Source organism: Apteryx mantelli, chromosome 10, assembly GCF_036417845.1.
Source record: "Apteryx mantelli isolate bAptMan1 chromosome 10, bAptMan1.hap1, whole genome shotgun sequence".
NCBI classification, from domain to species: domain Eukaryota; kingdom Metazoa; phylum Chordata; class Aves; order Apterygiformes; family Apterygidae; genus Apteryx; species Apteryx mantelli.
Window position 1 is genome coordinate 25,207,687 of NC_089987.1, and position 18,267 is coordinate 25,225,953.

An 18,267-nucleotide genomic window follows, 5' to 3' on the forward strand; every position below is an offset into this window, starting at 1 on the left:
CTCCAAAACTTCTGCTGGCACCAGAGGATGAAAGACCAGGAATTGAGAGATCAGATGTGTAAAATACACCTAACTGAAATCAGGAAATGTTTGATTCATCATGGTTCAATTTACCTGAATCTCAAGAGAATTCTTCTCTTCCTTCATGTTGTCAATGAACTTTAACAAATGTTGTTTCTCTTGCTTTAACATATTTATTTCAGCTCTCTCCTTTTCCTGCAGTGCCAGTATCTGCTGGGTGTACTCCTCAGACACAGTTGTGTCCATAGCCTTCAGGGGCTCTAGAGCACGGATCATCTCCTTCTGATGAGCTAAAGAAAGCAGAGGTAGGTTCTCAAAATGAATGATCAAGCCTGAATTTTATTCAGCAGAGTTGTTGGATATTCAACCCCAAACAGGGTTGGCTGGAAGTAGGAGTGAGCATGGAGCATTTACTACTTGTCCTGGTGAATGCCTAAGGAGTGGGAGCTGTATTTTTAGGGATTATATTCTGTTGTTTATCCAGCCACATGTACGAATGTGTACGAAGGATTATTACGTAAGGACTTTTGACCTTAGCTCATCTATTTATGCTCTTCTTACTTTTCTCTTCAATGCATCTAGTAAAAAAATCAAGGGTTCTTCTTGGCTTTCTCTGCTGTAATTTGTGCTTTTCACTCTCAGCTATTACCCCTTTGACTTAAAGTTTTTCTTAAAGATACTTAACTGAGAAGACTGACTGTACTTGACTTGGGTCCAGAATCCTAGCTATGATTACATGGTAGGATTTCATCAGATACTATTTCCTTGGTGTGGAGGTTTGTTTATATGACTAGATAGAATTCCACCAAGAAAATAAAATGATCAAAGACAGGAAACATTGTGATTCAAATAAGGCTGCATCAAGAATTTTGATTGCTGAATAATGCATCTACTCCCTCTTCTGAACAGCAGGATAGAAACGCTGGTGGATGCTGAATAATCTGATTTAGGGTTTTTTTCCTTCTCAATAAAACTTGGTATTAGTATTTGTGTACCAACATTATGCAATGGATTTTGCACTTCAGAACATAAAACTCATACAGTGATATAAGAACAGGAACTACTGTTCTCATTATACTTGGGTGTGAATTTCCTCCTCCCTACATTGTAACTGTACCAAAGGTTTTGCAAAACTCTTTCACTGCGATACTTACACTGGGACAGCTCCCCCAAAGATGGCAAAGATTAGAACATTAGCATATGGATTCTGCCACTCTGCTGTTTGGCTGCTCAGTGCAGGCCTAGAACACCATGTTAAAACTTCAACAAATTTTTTGAGGTGTAATTTAAGTGTTTCCACAACTGAATCCTGACCACGAGCAAACCTCTTTAAGTGTAATACTGTTTTTAATTGCAGCTGTCTAGTGTGAGAAGTTATAGACTGAGCACAACTAGTTGACTGCCAAAGCAATTACTTTGTAGTGTGGACACTGGCCAGCGCCATTTGAGAACACTGACTCTCTGATGACCTCTCATAACTCTCCCACACCATGAAAGGACAGCCATTCTCCCATTTGGAAAGAATTCAGGCTGTGGTGCAGTTCATTGCATATACAGAATTGCTGGATGTACCCAGAAACATTAGCACCACAAAGCAGAGAGTGTGAAGCCCCACATAGCAACACAGGACATAGCAACATAGGACATAGCAACCTGAATATTTTATTCAAGAAATGTACTCAGTTGTGGATAACATCACTGTGAAGTGAAGATCTATCCTGAGCTTTGTCTTAAAGGAGCTCCCAGCAACATAACCTGTATCTCAGATCAACTTAACAGCTGTAGGGATTGGATGGCTCTCTTTTCCACAGTGCTATTTTCCAAATTCTGTGCAATATCTTCACATTCACGTGGATTTACTTCAGAAACAATGCCATAAAGCCCCAGTGCTGACCCAGCACAAGCTTGCTACCCAGAAGAGCTATGCTTGCAGTCATATATCTAGTTCTGGCAGAAGACAAACAGTTGTAAGCAGCCAGTGCTGACTGCACATCACAGCTCCCATTGGAGGGTGCTGCCCTCTCTGGTCTGTGTGCTCAACAGTGCTTATGCTAGCTACTCCCAAACTTTGTTCTGCCAAAATGATCAAGTGCAGCTAAATACACAGCTTAAGCAGTACAGTTTTAGGTCAACTGTTAATAACAGTTTTTCTAAACCAGGTTGTTCTGAAGTAATTGGAAACATGCAGTTATGCCAGCAGATTTAGGGGGAGAATTCCCTCTGGCAGTAGGTGCAGTGGTAGTAAGCACCTTAAATGGCATATAGGTTAAGCTAGGACAGGATATATGACTGCACCATAAAAGACTGAGTGAGACACAGCTGCTAAATCACTTATAGAAAGATAACGGCCAGTTGGTCACATCCAAGCAATAGAGAGGAGTCAATATTTACAAGGTAAATACAAGGTACTTTAGAAAGCAGTACAATGTAGGCCAGGCTATAGCATGGAAATCAGTAGTCGCTCTGAAACCTGAAGTGAAGAAATGTGTACGAAAGAGTTCTAAAAGGAAACTGTTTTAAAAAAATGTTTTTATGTAGTGATTAAAATTGACTCATTGACCCAGGTAGAAGTATGCTGTTCAAAGAAAGACTTTTGTCCATAATGAGGGACTATGATTAGCTAGTTCAGGAAATCCGTACTGGGATAAACAATACGTATCCTTTAAGACACTGCCCCAAAAGAAATCTATTGACTTTTGACAGCTGCACAGAGTCTAATGTGAAATGAACTGCTGGTTACAGTCTATTTCTATCCAACTATGATTGTTTACAAAGTATTGGTATCACTCTGGCATCTAAATGCCAAGCAAAGTTTAAAGCACACTAAGAATGGCTTGGGAACAGCCAGTTCAGTTCTGCCCTGCCTTGCTTCAGGAGTAATTCAAGCCTAAAGTTACTAATGCAAGTGCCTCCAAACATATTAGTATGATACATGCCACTATGAATGTGATTGTCCCAGACAAACCTTGAGACACTGCTCTTGCCTGAACTGTGTATGTGCTGAAGATGAAAGACTTCAGTTCAGGTATGAGGGAAACAGAGCTAGTGGATCAGAAAGACAGACTTAGGAGTTCATACTAGATACAAAGGTATCTAGAACATTCAGTTTACTCAGTTTGCATACTGACATCTATTTAGACTGTTCATTTTGTATATGTCCAGTAAAACTCATCAGCTGCGTAAGAACACTTTTCTATCACAGTGTTTTTTTCCCCATGGATCAGAGTCCCAGAGCTTACCTAAAGTAACTTCATATTCATTCTTTATAGCTGACAGCAAGGGCTTGTAGGTCTTGAAGTTGTCTATGAAGAATTCAAAGATCTCTCTGTAGGGCTAAGAGAAGAAAGAGAAAGCTTGAAAAAAACATTCAGTGTCACATTTTTCAGAATTTAGGGATAGCTGTTTTGTCCAACACAAATGCTATCTAATGACAGTGAGGATAAATAAAAGTACTGCTATTCTGTCCAAGATCCCAAATATGTCATATGACAATGGAGTTATATCTCCACTGTTGATTGGCCCACTAAAATCTTCCTATTTGCTCTCCATCATGCTGTGGTGCCTAAGGAAAGCTTTAATCAAGTCTGTCAGGGCACAGCTCCACAGAGAAAAATGATAGTGATCAAATGGAGTTGACAAGAGCTCAAGTTGCAAGATGGATGATTTTAAAGATGTACAATGAGATCACATTGCTTCTGTTGCCTATTTTGTCTAGTTAAATGACAGGCTCTGCAGGGCAGAGATAATCGTTCACTCTGTGTGTGGATGCACCAGTATGGGCTGGGGGATGACCTGCTGGAAAGCAGCTCTGTGGAGAACGACCTGGGGGTCCTGATGGACAACAATTTGACCATGAGCCAGCAGTGTGCCCTTGTGGCCAAGAAGGCCAATGGTATCCTGCGGTGCATCAGGAAGAGCCTTGCCAGCAGCTCGAGGGAGGGGATCCTCCCCCTCTACTCAGCCCTGGTGAGGCCACATCTGGAGTCCTGCGTCCAGTTCTGGGCTCCCCAGTACAAGAGAGACATAGCACTACTGGAGAGAGTCCAGCGGAGGGCTACAAAGATGATTAGGGGACTGGAGCATCTCTTCTATGAGGAAAGGCTGACAGAGCTGGGCCTGTTTAGCTTGGAGAAGAGAAGACTGAGAGAGGATCTTATCAATGTATACAAATATCTGAAGGGAGGGTGTCAAGAGGATGGAGTCAGATTCTTTTCAGTGGTGCCCAGTGACAGGACAAGAGGCAAATGGGCACAACCTGAAACACAGGAAGTTCCATCTGAATATGAGGAAAAACTTCTTCACTGTGAGGGTGACAGAGGACTGGAACAGATTGCCCAGCGAGGTTGTGGAGTCTCCTTCTCTGGAGATATTCAAAACCTGCCTGGACGTGATCCTGTGCAACGTGCTCTAAGTGACCCTGCTTGAGCAGGGGGGTTGGATTAGATGATCTCTAAAGGTCTCTTCCAACCTCAACTGTTTTGTAATTCTTTTAGTCTATCCTTCTCAGCAGGGTAAAACTTGTTCAGAGAGGACAGCCAAACTGCCACGTTGTATCTGGTCCACACGAAGACTTCATTAGCAATAACAGTGTTCTCAGTAACTGAGTGTACCTAACTATTAAATACAATTAAACAGGTCATGTAAGTCAAAAATATTTTAAAGCACAAAAACATTTATGAAACCTCTGTGTTCTCTTGCTGTTAGTCATTTTCCTCGTTTCCCTCCATTCTCTTCCATCCACCACTTTCTCTCCTCATCACTACAGGATTCCTCTGGGAATGAGAGTTTTGAATTAACTCATTCGGAGGAAATTGAATCCAAGCTTCCACACCCTAGGTAAATGCTCTAATTGCACAATATTACAAAAAGAGGAGTACCCACTCCTACTTTCTGTTTTCAGTTAAAGTGGTGGTTTTCAGTGTCTCCAGCTCATGTGTTCTCAAGTGCTCAGAACTAGCCCTCAGGATCAGACCCTGGAGAAACTGCTAATTCTGAGAATCCTGACTAGACTTAGGCAAGAGCTAGATTAGAAAGCCCCTCCTTGTCACATGCAGAAATGTAACTTCAGAAACAAGGGAGATTTTGCAACTAAAATCTGGGAACCTATGCATTTGCTGCTTTATGGATTTAAGTAGGAATCCTCAGGAATTTAAATTCTGTTTCAAATCTGTTTCAAATCCACTTTAGGTTACTATGTCTTTTTGAAAACTTTGATGATTTGAAAATGGAAATGGCTATAGAAGATATGCAGTAAAAACAACCCAACACATAAATAACTTCTTTTCTGTGCAAGTTCTCTAAAGCCATGTGCAAAATCATTTCTTATCCAATACTACCTTACCTATGGGAGTCTACACTTCTCATCTACTTTTTCTTTTGAATGATCAATTAAAATAAGAAATCCATGTCAGCATGTAGTTTCAAGTCAACAGAACTTTGTATCAGACCTGTAACTTCAGTTCCTGGGAATTCTTTTTAGTCAGGTCAAGAGACTGCAGCTCTTTCCTTAAGTAAGACTCCAGTTGCTCCAAGTATTGTGGCTTTGGAATGGTAAGAAGAGCTTGTTTATTGCTGTAGAGACATAGGAAAAGAAGGGACACAAGTATGGACTTACAATCAATTAGCTCAGGTATCTTGGTTCTCTCCCTACTGCCCATTACTTCAGAGTGGACTTTTTTTTTAACCATAATATATATTTCTTTCATGCAAGAGAAAATCATAAAGTATACAATAGAGGATTGAAATGGCTTGATGGTACAGGGGCTATTCTAGACAACCTGCTATTATTATTCTTCAGTTTAAGAACAGCATGCATTCCCCCAATACTTTTTGCTATAAAAACAGATGAGTGGGTTCTGTATCAGAAAAGGATAAATGCTAATTGCATTATTTGAAATGAGTCAAGGAGAACATTTGTTACTTGTAAAGAGCACTGATAGAATATTCTATTTCCTGAGGTTCTAGACCAAGTGTCCCTTTGTTGGATCTCATCATGAATACTTCATACATTAAAACCAGATAGAATTAAAACTAAAAAGCCCAAAGTATCCTTATTATCACATCACCCACAACTCTGTGTCCTGCAGGTCTGTCATGGCTGTGAGTGGACCAACAGGCTCTGCAATCTCTTCCCCTACCCCTGGGCATTTGGGTGCCTGGGTTCAAGGCCAGCTCTGTGATAGCACAGCTGTAACCTGAAATCAGACTGCTGGGAAACAGCTAAGGTGTGACACAGAGCTGCGAAAAGCTCACTGTGAGCCTCCACCCCTTTGCCTGGGGACTGCATTTAAGCTCAGACCCTCAACCTTGGTCCTTGTCAGAGCTAATTGTTGGAGAGCAGCAGACTGTGCCAGCCACAAGGGAAGGGGAGCAGGGACCCCAGGATGACAGCAAGGCAAGTAGGGGCAATAATGTCCCTATAGGGTACAATCCCACAGGACCCCAACAAGAATAGCAGAGTAGGTCCCCAAACGTGGCCAGGGTCACCCATATTCCAGTGATCATCAGGTGAGTCTGTAGTGATGAGGAAGGTCTGAGGCAAAGCTGGGACATCCAGTCAGCAGGCCAGGATCAGCAAGGTACAAGGTGGGCACAGGCATGGCTGCAACATAGCTCAGGCAGGGACCAAGGCTGAGGGCCTGAATGAAGAGAAGGAGGCCCCAATAAGTTTTTTCGCAAAGCTTTTACAGCACCTGATCCCAGGTTACACAGTTGGGCCATAACAGAACTGGTCTTGAGCACAGGCAGCCTAGGGTGGGAAAAGAGCTCACAGAGCCTGTTGGCTCACTCAGGGCCCTGACAAGGTCATACATAATGTACATCAATGAATCATCAAAAAATAATATTTTATGGTAACATTTTTAGTAAGCGTGACTCACTGTTACATATATTTGATGTCTCCTGTAGAGTTGCTAGTCAGAACCAACAACGTCTTTTCTGTTAGGCTGAAGTTTTATGAGACAACCCAACATCAGTGTTCTCACTAACAATGCTGGAAGAGATTCTGCTCTGTAACTCTTGGTTTTCAAAAACTGCTTCCAGTTATCCTGGTGACTTAACTGTTAATACAGGCTGTGCTTACATGGACTTTCTCTCCTTTGGGACACAGCACGGTTTATGATTTTGTAGGACTGTCTGCCCTGATGCAAATGCAGGCCATGTGGACCAGCGGCCTCTAGTAGAAAGCTGGAAAGGCTGGAAAAAAAAAAAAGAGTCTGTGTGCTGTATCTAAAGATGGATTAGGTCCTAATCCACAGCAAAGAACCCAAACAACATGGAAATAGCCCAGGTGATGCCTCACAACGCTGAGTTAATACAACTTTCTAAGCCTACAGTGAAACACAATGAAAAGGGTCATACCCTGAAACTCTTCTCAGCCAGGACTGACCACACCTGAAAACTCGTTGAGCTTTTTTGTCCTTTGAAGAAACAATCTTCACAAACTAACATAATTCATTAAACGGGTGCACCTCTAAACAATCCCCTGGTAGCTATTGTTCATGCTGCCTAGACTACATGATTGCGAGAAAGTGTTCACATCTTTGGATGAAGAATAGTTCCTTGGACTATACTGGGACCATTGAAAAATAAAGCATCGAATCAACAGATCAGCAACTTGTTTTAATTTATATGAAAAACAGAATAGGAGGTTTGACTTAGGTCTTGTTTCCACTGGGTATTTTTGCTCTAGGGTATGTGTCCACAGGCTATCCCATAGTGGGGACACATTTGGCTATGTTAACTTACGTAGTTTTAAACACAGGTTGGTGAACCTACACAAAACACCTGAATTGCATAAGTGTAGAACTGTAATGAAGACAAGCTCTGATGAACAGTAAAAAGAAAATGATAGATGAATTAATTTTCCTTCAGAAATTATAAGTTCTTCTGAAAGCAGAATCCTCATATTAACTTTGAGTCTATTAACTAATTTCCTCTTTGGAACTTTCTCAGTATAATTGGTGGGGGGGTAAATTAGCTATGCTGGATCGCTCTACTTTGTCTTCATTATTACAACTATATAATCAATATGGGATTATCCAATACAAATTGCTTCCTGTTAAGTGTGAACTTTACAAAAAATTAAATATGGGCTCTTTGACTCCAGATGTTTTACTTTCAAAACCCAGCTTTAAGGCCTGTCAAGCCTTGAAATAGTTAAATGTAAAACGTCAGTAGTTTAAATGGTCTAATGGCAGTAAGAAGCAGGGAGATTATATTGGAGAAACAGTAGGATTCCAATTTATTGAGACTTGAAAATCTTTTGTACAGTGAGGAAAGTGCTTAGTGAATGTCCCAGTTCTAGGGACAAAATACTACTTTAATTTCTTGTACTAATGTAGCACATACAGCTCATTGCAGAAGTGGCACATTCCTGGAGTACAACCAAAATACTAATGAAAAAAACCACCCAAAATAAATAATATATGACTTTTACAGCCCTAAACCTCTAATTAGGTTATTGGTATATATGTTCCTGGAATTTGATTTCTCATAATTTGGATATAGTTTTTTCAGCATACTAGTTTACTTTATTTACTAAGACTGATAAATACTAGGGAGCAGATGTTCTGTAGGAAGCTCCTGGCCTACGATTAAATAGCATGTAGTTTCAGGTCTGCTTTTTAAATATATGGGTCAAATTCTGGCTTTAGTATTTGGCATGTATGCCCACTCAAGAAGTTGCAGCCAAGAACAACGTTTATATGCCTTTCCCCTATACTCCATACTTAAAAATTCTGTAATTAATTCACAAAAGTGACATCTGGATATGAAATGCAAGAGTTTGCAGCAACAATCAGCTTTTGTCTCTCTTCATAAAAAAGATTAAAATTACTAGAACTTGCTTGACTTCCTAATAGTTTGGAATGATCCCTGAGCTTTCAGCAAGACATCAATGTTCACTAAGTTAGCTAAAGTCTGGATGTTTCATTGGAATACTTCAACTCACCGGAGTCTTCTGTTTCTTGGAAAGGATGTATTTCAGTCTGTCGATATGTGTTTGGCAATTTGGAGTCTCAGAGGAAGATACAAGAGAAGTCCTGTGCAATGGCAAGAAAGGCACTTTTCAAAATACACAGAATTAACTAAATACATGGTTCTACTCATGTCTGAAGACTGAGAATCTGCTTAATATACACCTAAAATAAACAGCCAATTATGAAGTGCTGGACAGATGAAAATAGCCAACACGATAACATATATGGAGGGACTGACTGAATAAAAAGATCTGTGGTTTAGATTATTTGGATCAGGCTGTAGTACTGCTGAACTCTAGTATTTGCTATTTCATAACTGGTGCAATGTTTGGTACTTTCCTCACTGTCCCAATAAAAGTAATCATTTGCTTAATCCATTGCCAAGATGCACTCTGCAGCTGGGCAAGCCTGAACGAATTGGTCTTCTGAAGAGTTAAGGTTAGAAATGGAGCTGGAGAAGCTGACTGCAGCCCATAAATTAAGAATTGGGATTTGGGGTCCCCAAAGTGCCTGCAAAGCTAGCTCTCTGGGGTGGCAGTAGTGCCACAGGACAGATGGACCAACAACCAGAGAAACTAGCAAAATGTGGAACACATACAGCCAACAGATATAACCTGGAGCTCTCTTTCCTAGATTAGAAACTGATATGTATAGGAGAATAGGGCTTTTAGGAAGTAAACATATGATTGCATGTGTATTTTGGTGGAACATTAGGGTTGCCATGATATGGTAAAGCAATGCAATATCCAGAGATCAAAATGAATTTGCAGAGTTACTTTATTGTACATCAGCACAGCATGATCAGACATTGTTTGACATCCTAAGAACTGGCTTCAACCGCCAGTGTGGTTTCATGCTTGGGTGGGAGTCAGATGTTAGAGCTTAAGCAGATCTAACTCACCAGCTATCTGCTTTTGGAGGGAGGTGTGTGGGGGGTGAGCTGAACTAGCTTTCAAAGGAGTCTAACAAGTGCCAGCACAGAGTCAGGGTGTGAGAACATATCTGGTGAACTGTTGGATCACTCATCCTAGTTCATAAAATGGCAGCCCCAGGTTGTAGCTCTGTGAAATGTGGTAAGCCAGTGTAACAGCCCAGCACTGCTGAAAGGGGAAGTCCTGCTCCTCTCTGCATCACAACAGGCTCCCAATGCCTATGTAGTGTTAGCTCTAGCACATGCTGAACACTGCTCTGAGTTGTTTTACTATGCTAATCCAAAGATAAACTAACCTAAATCACTTTCTGCAGTTACCAAGTTAGAATGGCTTAAGACATAACATGCAAGTTCACCCCTCAGTGGAGGTGGCTCACAGAAGGACTTGAGGATCACAAGTTGATGAAGGAGGGGAAGGATTCTGTAACCAGCAATAGAAAGGGCAGAGAAACCCCAAGCAGTCACGTCAGCTCAGTTGCCCAAGGAACCACAGCCTTTGGGTGAGATTCCCCGAGACACAGCGAGCTGATCTTAACAGCTTACCACTCTTGAAAAGTCCTGTTCTCCTATCCAATCTCTTCCTTCTAGATGTATTCTCCTGCAGTGTATCTTGTGCTACTGCCAGTGCTCATAGGACCTCTTAATAAGCTGGTTAAATCATCAGCCCAGCACAAAACTAACCCAAGCTCATCTTTTCAGTGCATACTGATAATGAAAGTAGTGATAATGAAACACAACAAAACAAACAGAGAACACCATTCTTATGAGAGTAGTGTACCTGGCCCAACATGCTTTCATGGCACAACTTCACAAGCATGAGGAAGTAGTGGAAGCTCGTGCTACATGCCCAGCCATAAGGAGGCACTGGAAAGCAGGGGCAACTGTGAGCCATGCCTGAGAAGATCAGACTCCACTAGTAAACAATATCCAGGGATGCTCTGGGCCAAGGAGCAGGATGAGTATGAAGTGGCCAACAGTTTACAGAACTGCACAATCTTTTGAAAATCTCCAATATATAACAGACCATTAAGCATGTAATAACTCATGTAATAACAGATATTATTTTATATCTGCAGCTAAACTCATTAACAGTTTTATACTCAAAGTACTGAGCACCCTCCTATTCACTTTTGGAACTGCTGAGTCCACTAATCACCTGAGAGCATATGCTTGCTTTTCTCTTGCAGGATGGGATCTTAAGACAATGGCAGTCCAAACAGCCACATCAGTCAGGAGAGCAGGCAGTGTGTTACCAGCCAGGAATATGACAGGTTTTCACTTTCCTGACAAAAGTAGGGTCCTCAGACTATGAGATGGCCCATGTTTGGATATGGAAAGATGCCTGTTCTCAGGTGCTATGAATATTTTTAAGAAGCCTACCTTAACAAAGTGAAAAAGAGAAGGGCATAGGTCTTCTCCCATGAGTGACATTGATTGTTACTTGGACTGTGCTACAGACTGTCTGGATTTGGAAATGAAGACTTTTTCAGCATTGTGAAAGTTAGTAAAATTAAAGCAAGAAAAACTTGCTCATTGGATAAGACACAGTGCCCATACCACTGTTCATAGTGGAGCCCTTAAATAGAAAAGGCAGAGATAGCATGCTCTTGGACTACCTGCATTATCTGAATCTGATATCCAAAGATCCACCTGTGTGTATAAAATAAGCCTTCGCTTCCCTCTGCCAGGAGGAGGCTCACGACATACAGAGAAAAGTAGGCTTGGCCAAGAACAGTTCAGAACTTTCCTTTTGAGGCTGTCCAGGCTGCTGTCAGGGCATCCAATGCACCAGTAGGCCTTAATTACCCTAATCAGCCTCCCCTGGGACCACCACTCACACATCCTCTGCCTGTTGGTCCAGGAGCTCTATTTAAGCTCAAGCCTGGGCCTTCAGTCCTTGCTTGTACTGCGCTATAGTTGTACTTGTCTTCAGCCCTGTCTGCTGGATGCACCTTGGACCTGTGCTATAATCTCATCTCCAGCCGGTCTCTGACCCACTCTCCTGCTGTTCTTGACTGGACTTGCTGGCTGGACCTTGAACCTGCTTCATCGCTTTGCTTCATCTGGGACTACAGAAGGATCCTGCTGTCAGCATCCTACTCTGGGTGCTGTGGGGCCCCACCCTGGTCGGTGTGGGCCCTGCCTGTGCTGTAGTCACCTTGGGCACCTGGCTCACCCTCCTTTCTGGAGCAGTGCTGTTCTGGCTGCTCCCAGGCACTCTCAGAAGGTAGGCAAAGGGTAGTCTGCAGAACAAAGAACCACATGCTTGAAGACCAGCATAATCTTTCAGAAAAGGAAAACAAAGGAGACCTCTTTGCTTCCATAGCTATTCTCAAATACCGAAATGAACTGGAACATGGTATTAACAGTAGAGGCAGATGTTTAGGTAAAGCACTGGCTCTCACTAGATGGTACAGTATAGAAAACAACTGTGAGAAAGAGGCATTATTTTCCAAAAAAATTGAGCTTTTTAGTTAACTATGAACAGTAATGCTTGCAAAGTAAATACTAAAGCAGTCACTCAAGAAGTTCCTTCTTTTATTGTCTATGTGGCCCTTGCTAGAAAGATGCTATATCCTGAAGTCCTAAGAGCAATTTTTGCAAATCTTCTTCACTGTTCACTTACACTCGCTGAACCGTTAGCGTGGACAAATGAATTCATCCCGCCTATGGTCTAACTTCACGCTCATTTTACACAGACGGAGTGGTGCAGAAGCCGCCCCTGTAGCACCCGCGGGTTGCCCCAGACTCTGCTCCTGTACGCGTTACAGGGAAGGGAAGTACCACGGCTCCGGGGAAGGAGAAGAGCTCTGCTGGTCTCTCGTCGAGGAGAGGGCAGACGCCGGCATCTGCTACCCTGCCTGTCTGATCGCTCGCTCGCCCGCCCGCCCGGCCCGGCCCGGCCCGGCCCGGCCCTTACCCGCCCGGCGGAGCGCGGCGCCCCGCCATAGCTTGCACCGGGTGCATTGTTTACACGTCGTCGCCATGGAGACGCGCCCGGCGCCCTCAGGACGCCCCCGCGCGCTGCCATAGCTGCCTCGGCAACGCCTGACGCACTGGTGCGGCCGCGAGCCGCAGCAGTCCCGGCACGGCCCGGGCCAGAGCCCAGAGAGAAGAGGGCTCTGCGGAGAGGTCGGGTCCAGCACGAGGCCGTCATAACAGCGCTGCTGCCCTCTTGGCGGGGCGGCTGCTACCAGCCCGTGCGCGGAGGCGACCGCGGGACGCCGGTAGGCGCTCGACGGGCCCTCGCGGCCGCGCCACCGCAGGGCATTCTGGGAGTAAAAGTCCTAGACACTACTACCCTCACGCGCGCCCGGCAAAAGAGGCCTCTTTTCCCAGGCTGCAGCGCGCGGAGAGGTATGGCGGGGCCTGGGACGCGGGACCTTTAGGGTCTTGTAGTCCCAACGAGCAGCGAGCGGCAGACAGGCGAGAGAGGAAAGGACTCCGCTTCCCGTCGGGCAGCGCGGCCCCATTGTGGCCGCTCTCGCACGCTATTGGCTGGCGGCCGGAGCCGGGCCTCGCTCCCCGCCCGGTGACACAAAGCGAATCCAAGATGGCGGATGCGGGCGCGGGGAGCTTGCACGGGGGGGCCTCGGGGTTGTCGTGCCCGCCCGAGGAGCAGGAGCTGAGCCAACGCCTCCGCCGCCTTTACCCCGCCGTCAATCAGGAGGAGACGCCGCTGCCGCGGTCCTGGAGCCCCAAGGACAAGTACAACTACATCGGCCTCTCGCAGGGCAACCTGCGCGTCCACTACAAAGGTGCCGGGCTGGGGCGGCGGGCCGGGTTCGGCCTGGAGCGCGGCCCCGCCGCCGCCCTCGGCCCCGCCGCTCCGCCGGGGCAGCGGGGCGACAGGCCGTGCCAACAGTTCGGGCTGCCCGTGGCCACGGCTCTGGCTGCCCGTAGTCCTGGGCCTCCCCCAGGGGCAGGGGCGCCACGGCCGGGGAGCGGAGTGGGGCGGAGGGGCCACGAGGCTTCTGCCGCGGCCAGGGGGTGAGCAGCTCGGCGGTGGTGCTGTGGCCGGGTTTAACCCCGGACCGAGTCTTTTCTGGGGCTGGGAGACTGATGTGCCCTTGAGCTGAGGGCTTTTCTCCTGACCGTGTGTTGTGCCATATATTACTTTGTAGTATCACTAGACGGGGCATGGGCCCATCTGTGTAGCTGGATTTTCTATTTATTCTGTCATCCCACTTAAAATCTAGCCAAGGGGGCGGATGTGGTGGACACATTGTATAACTGTGGCTTTTGCTACATGAATTTATACAAAATAGATATTTTCAGACTTGGGGAATCACACTGATGTTTTTCTTTCTTGCTATTGGAGGCAGTTCTCCCAACCCCCCACAAAAAACTGATCGTACCTTTTCCTGCCTGATTGATAAATACTGATGTAATTCCCGTCTTGTGTAATCTGTTTGTTTTCTGTTTGTGTACATTGGTTTTTAAACTACGTATGTGGGAAGGGGGTGAGGTAGTATCTCACTACTTTTTGAGTGGAAACAAAGAAAAAACTATGGTGCTCGTAGTGCAGGAATTGTACATGACGGCAGTGCAAGATTGTATATTTTATTTCTTTGAAAAATCAGTTTTTAATTTTTAAATATATGCAGAAATGGATCCCTGCTGCATTCAGATAGTGGTGTTTTAGAAAAAAATGTAAGAGACCTCAGATCCCATAAGTACTTAAATTTCTGTTCTCTCTTAGGTCATGGTAAAAATCACAAGGATGCTGCCTCAGTCAGGGCTACACACCCCATACCTGCAGCTTGTGGCATTTATTACTTTGAAGTGAAGATTGTCAGTAAAGGTAGAGATGGGTAAGTATGTTATTCCAATTGATTCGAAATACACGTCACTTTTAGGGACGTGTATTTAGCAACTCTGCTGTTCTCAGACCTGCTTTCTGGAAGGGTTAGAAGTCATATGGCTGTTGGTTATAACAGGCAGGTACATCATTGGAAGGTTGTATTTTTTTGGTTGATAGACGTGAAGGTGGTAGAATGCTCTGGAATCAGAGACAGTTATGCAGTTTCTTTGTGTGCTGTTTGATATGGGCAATTACAACAATTTAAGAAATTTTAGGTCTCTAGTACAATTTAAGTTACAGTGTTTTTTTTTTTTTTCTTGCTAACTAGGTCTGGTCACTCAGATTGCTGAAACTGGAAACGAAGTAATATGGTGTCACAGAGATGACCTAGGAACCTAGCCCAGATAGATTCATGACAGATGGAGGAATTGTTGCTTTTTTGTTTTCTCCTGCAGTGTGGGATGTACACATTGTAACTCAAACTGTTTTCACGGACGCATTTCTACTGAAATGTGGATAGACATTGGATTTAGCATTTATATAGACAGGAGAGAATGAAGGAGGTATTCAAAGAAAGAGATATGAGGTATTTGTGAATATAGGCTGAAGCGTCTGTCATCTCTTGTCCAGGACCTGAATTTGGACTTGGAGTCATTTTCTAAGGGTTGATTGCACCACAGAGTATTATGGCAGATAACAATTGTGCAAGCTTGGGAGACTGTATTGGTGACAGAATGCTAGATATGAGAATGTTTTTCGAAACCCGATCATTGTTTTTGTGGCAGTATTTAATATTTTAGGCTGACTTTGAGACTGCATTTGCCATATTGGTCTATACTAAGAGCAGTAGCATCTGGAAGAACTGCAAAAGCAGCAAATCCTGTCAGTAGCATTAGAAGCAACATGGGAACAGCCTTACTCTGTTGAGAGACTCCTCAGTGAACTGTACTGGCAGTGAATTTTGGATCTCATCCAGTCTTGCAGTGACTGTATTAGGCATTCTATTCCAAAGTATAACTGGACCAGGATGTATGTGGAGTTTCTTTATATCCTACTCAGGATGCTGGGAAACTTGGGAAAATAATGAAGGGGTATTACCAACAAGATTTGGGCTTCTGCTGCTTGTATAGATAAATTTTTAACCATGAAAAAGATACCAACCAGCTGTGTGTGCATGTGTTTTTTTGTTTTTTTCCTTTGCTAAAGGATGAATATCACAGAACCATACAGAAAGGAAAGCAGCATAAGAGAAGGTACTGAGTATAATTCAATAATCCAGTCCTCTCAGGAAACAAGTTGAATTCTGGGCAATTTAGGGGCCTGTAGAAAGGGCAGCAAAAATTCCCAGTAGAAACCGGATTACAGATATAATTTCTAATTATTGAAATTTCTTGCTGTTGTTGTTAAGTTGAGAAGTGGCCTGTTTGAGAAGGGACTTGCTAAGGGTCTTGAATTGTGTTGCATTGTCTTTGTAATACTTACTAGGCATAAACTTTCATCTGTCCAGAGGTGGATGCTGGGCTGAACACTTTACAAATGCAGGGAAAAGACTTATCTGTATTCTTTCAGTTCACTGACTTTGTGATTAACTGTTTGTCTGTTTTGAAACCCCATGCTTGATTGGTTTATGTAACTGCTGAAATTAAAATCATTTACCATGCACTTCAAGATAGTTTTCTAAAGAAATCACATTAGCAAAGGTCACTGAGCAGCGTTGAATCCTTACTGTGGTCTACATCAATTTTATGGGGAGATAATGGAATTTGCCACTTGTCTCCCAAAATCAGTGTTTTCTGTCTCAACAATCCTTTTTTATTGTATTCTGTAATTACAGTTACTTTCCAGGAATATTTTGGAAGATATGGAACCATGTGTATTAACCTTATGGTAATATAATCATGAAAACTTGGTAGCTATGATCTGGTGGCATTGTAAGAATCAGTGCAGTGGCAAACCTTTGGAGAGCTCCTCTGTCTCAACCATTCTTGTACCTGACTTTTCTTTTGCTGGTAGAGAGAAACACAGAACTACACAGAGAGTGCTCAGATTTTTGTCTTAGGCGTTGCAGTACTTGGGTTCTGTAATTGTGGCTTTATAGCTACTGCCTGTCTGTCACTTAGAATGTACTTGGTCTCATCTTTAATAGTTTGTTTTTTATTTATTTATTTTTTTTCAGTCTGCCCTTTTGGGGCTCAATATGTTGTAATCGTGCACTGGGACAGAGACATCTTGCTTGTTGTGAAGCTCTTCAGTGTTTGTTACACCATGGTGGCTTCAGTTTAAAGAAATAAAATGCCAGAATTTGAAGAAGGGATTGGAGGGAATGGAAAGGATTTTTCAAGCGCCCAACATGGTTAAGCATGTCCCTAGAAAGTCTTGGAAGCCCTTTAGCAGGGGGAGGGGAAGAGAAACCTTTGTGAGCTCATTTTCAGGGTGGGTACTTCGGGTATAAAGTTCCTGTTTTGTAGGTTGTCATTTTTTGTGCTGCATGGAGTGGTGAGGTAAAGATCATGGGATTCTGTTTACTCTTTCTGAATTTTGTGATAGCTTTTCAAATTTAGGTTTAAAACGTGAGTGATCAGGTTTCAAAACAAGACTTACCTGAAAAATACTTTGGTGGAATGAATTTCGGGAAATGCGCCATAAGGAGTTCTGATTGATTTTACTCAGCATGCAAGATAGATACCTTTCTGTGCTAATAAATCTGTTATAGTCTAGCACTGTATACCCAAGTTATGTGCTGACAGTTGCTGACATACCACACAAACTGATGTTGGAGGTAAGAAATGGGATAGAAGCTCCAAGTGTCTTTTACTAGGGATATAAGAATACCATTCTGAAGCTCATATGATTAATTTTGCAGCCTGACAAGAGACATTGCCTTTGTATGACACGATCTGATAAGAGAGGGATCTTGAATTGACTGTCAGACACTTGCAATTCTGGATTGCCAGTGCCAACACAAGGGAAGAGAGAGGGACTGCAGCAGCATGGGCACAGGTCGCCTTAGATCACTGTGGCACTGCACCTGTATCTGGCAGAACAGCTTCCACTTTTGCATTGTCTTTCTGCCCTGCCCTGCCCTGCCCTGTAATACACCTGCTCTGTAAAGGTGCTTTTGTCCTGGAGACATATTAAATAGTTTATGACAACTTGCTCTTTACTGTTTCTAGACTTTTCTGCCTGGGCACTGGTAAAAACTAGCTTAGTTTTCTGGCTAACGTTTCAAAGCAAAGTACATTATGCAAAGAGCATCGTCTAGGGATCCATTGGTGTACTGTACTTTAGAAGTCTTTAAGGTTATTAGCTTTTCTTAGCTTTGGATCCTCACTGTTCACACACTGAGATATAACCACCATTAAAAAAAGATGATTGAGATTTGTTTTTAGCTGAACACTAGTCATTTCCCATTCTGGTTGTTTCATTCTTTACTGATAAGAGGTCATGTTTATCTACTTTTTTTTTTTTTTTTCCTGGGAGGGGGGCAGCTGCTAGGCTACCATTTAAAAAATTGCATTGAAAAGAGGGCTATG

General features: G+C 43.4%; 2 protein-coding genes across 3 annotated transcripts in view; one reads left to right on the forward strand and one right to left on the reverse strand.

The window, feature by feature from the left end:
• TSNAXIP1 (translin associated factor X interacting protein 1) overlaps positions 1 to 11,980 on the reverse strand; it is a 28,098-nt gene extending 16,118 nt beyond the window's left edge. Inside the window, exons 1-6 of the mRNA XM_067302846.1 lie at positions 11,925 to 11,980; positions 8,972 to 9,062; positions 7,103 to 7,215; positions 5,469 to 5,592; positions 3,261 to 3,354; positions 115 to 311 (exon numbers count right to left, since the gene is read on the reverse strand). Of these exons, the coding sequence (XP_067158947.1) occupies positions 115 to 311; positions 3,261 to 3,354; positions 5,469 to 5,592; positions 7,103 to 7,215; positions 8,972 to 9,062; positions 11,925 to 11,980 (675 nt within the window). The remainder of the gene's footprint in view (positions 1 to 114; positions 312 to 3,260; positions 3,355 to 5,468; positions 5,593 to 7,102; positions 7,216 to 8,971; positions 9,063 to 11,924) is intronic.
• Positions 11,981 to 13,472: 1,492 nt separating this feature from the next.
• RANBP10 (RAN binding protein 10) overlaps positions 13,473 to 18,267 on the forward strand; it is an 84,166-nt gene continuing 79,371 nt past the window's right edge. For both annotated transcript variants that reach the window (XM_067302819.1, XM_067302820.1), the window contains exons 1-2: positions 13,473 to 13,688; positions 14,633 to 14,744. In XM_067302819.1, coding sequence (XP_067158920.1) covers positions 13,484 to 13,688; positions 14,633 to 14,744 — 317 coding nt within the window. In that variant the 5' untranslated portion in view covers positions 13,473 to 13,483. The remainder of the gene's footprint in view (positions 13,689 to 14,632; positions 14,745 to 18,267) is intronic.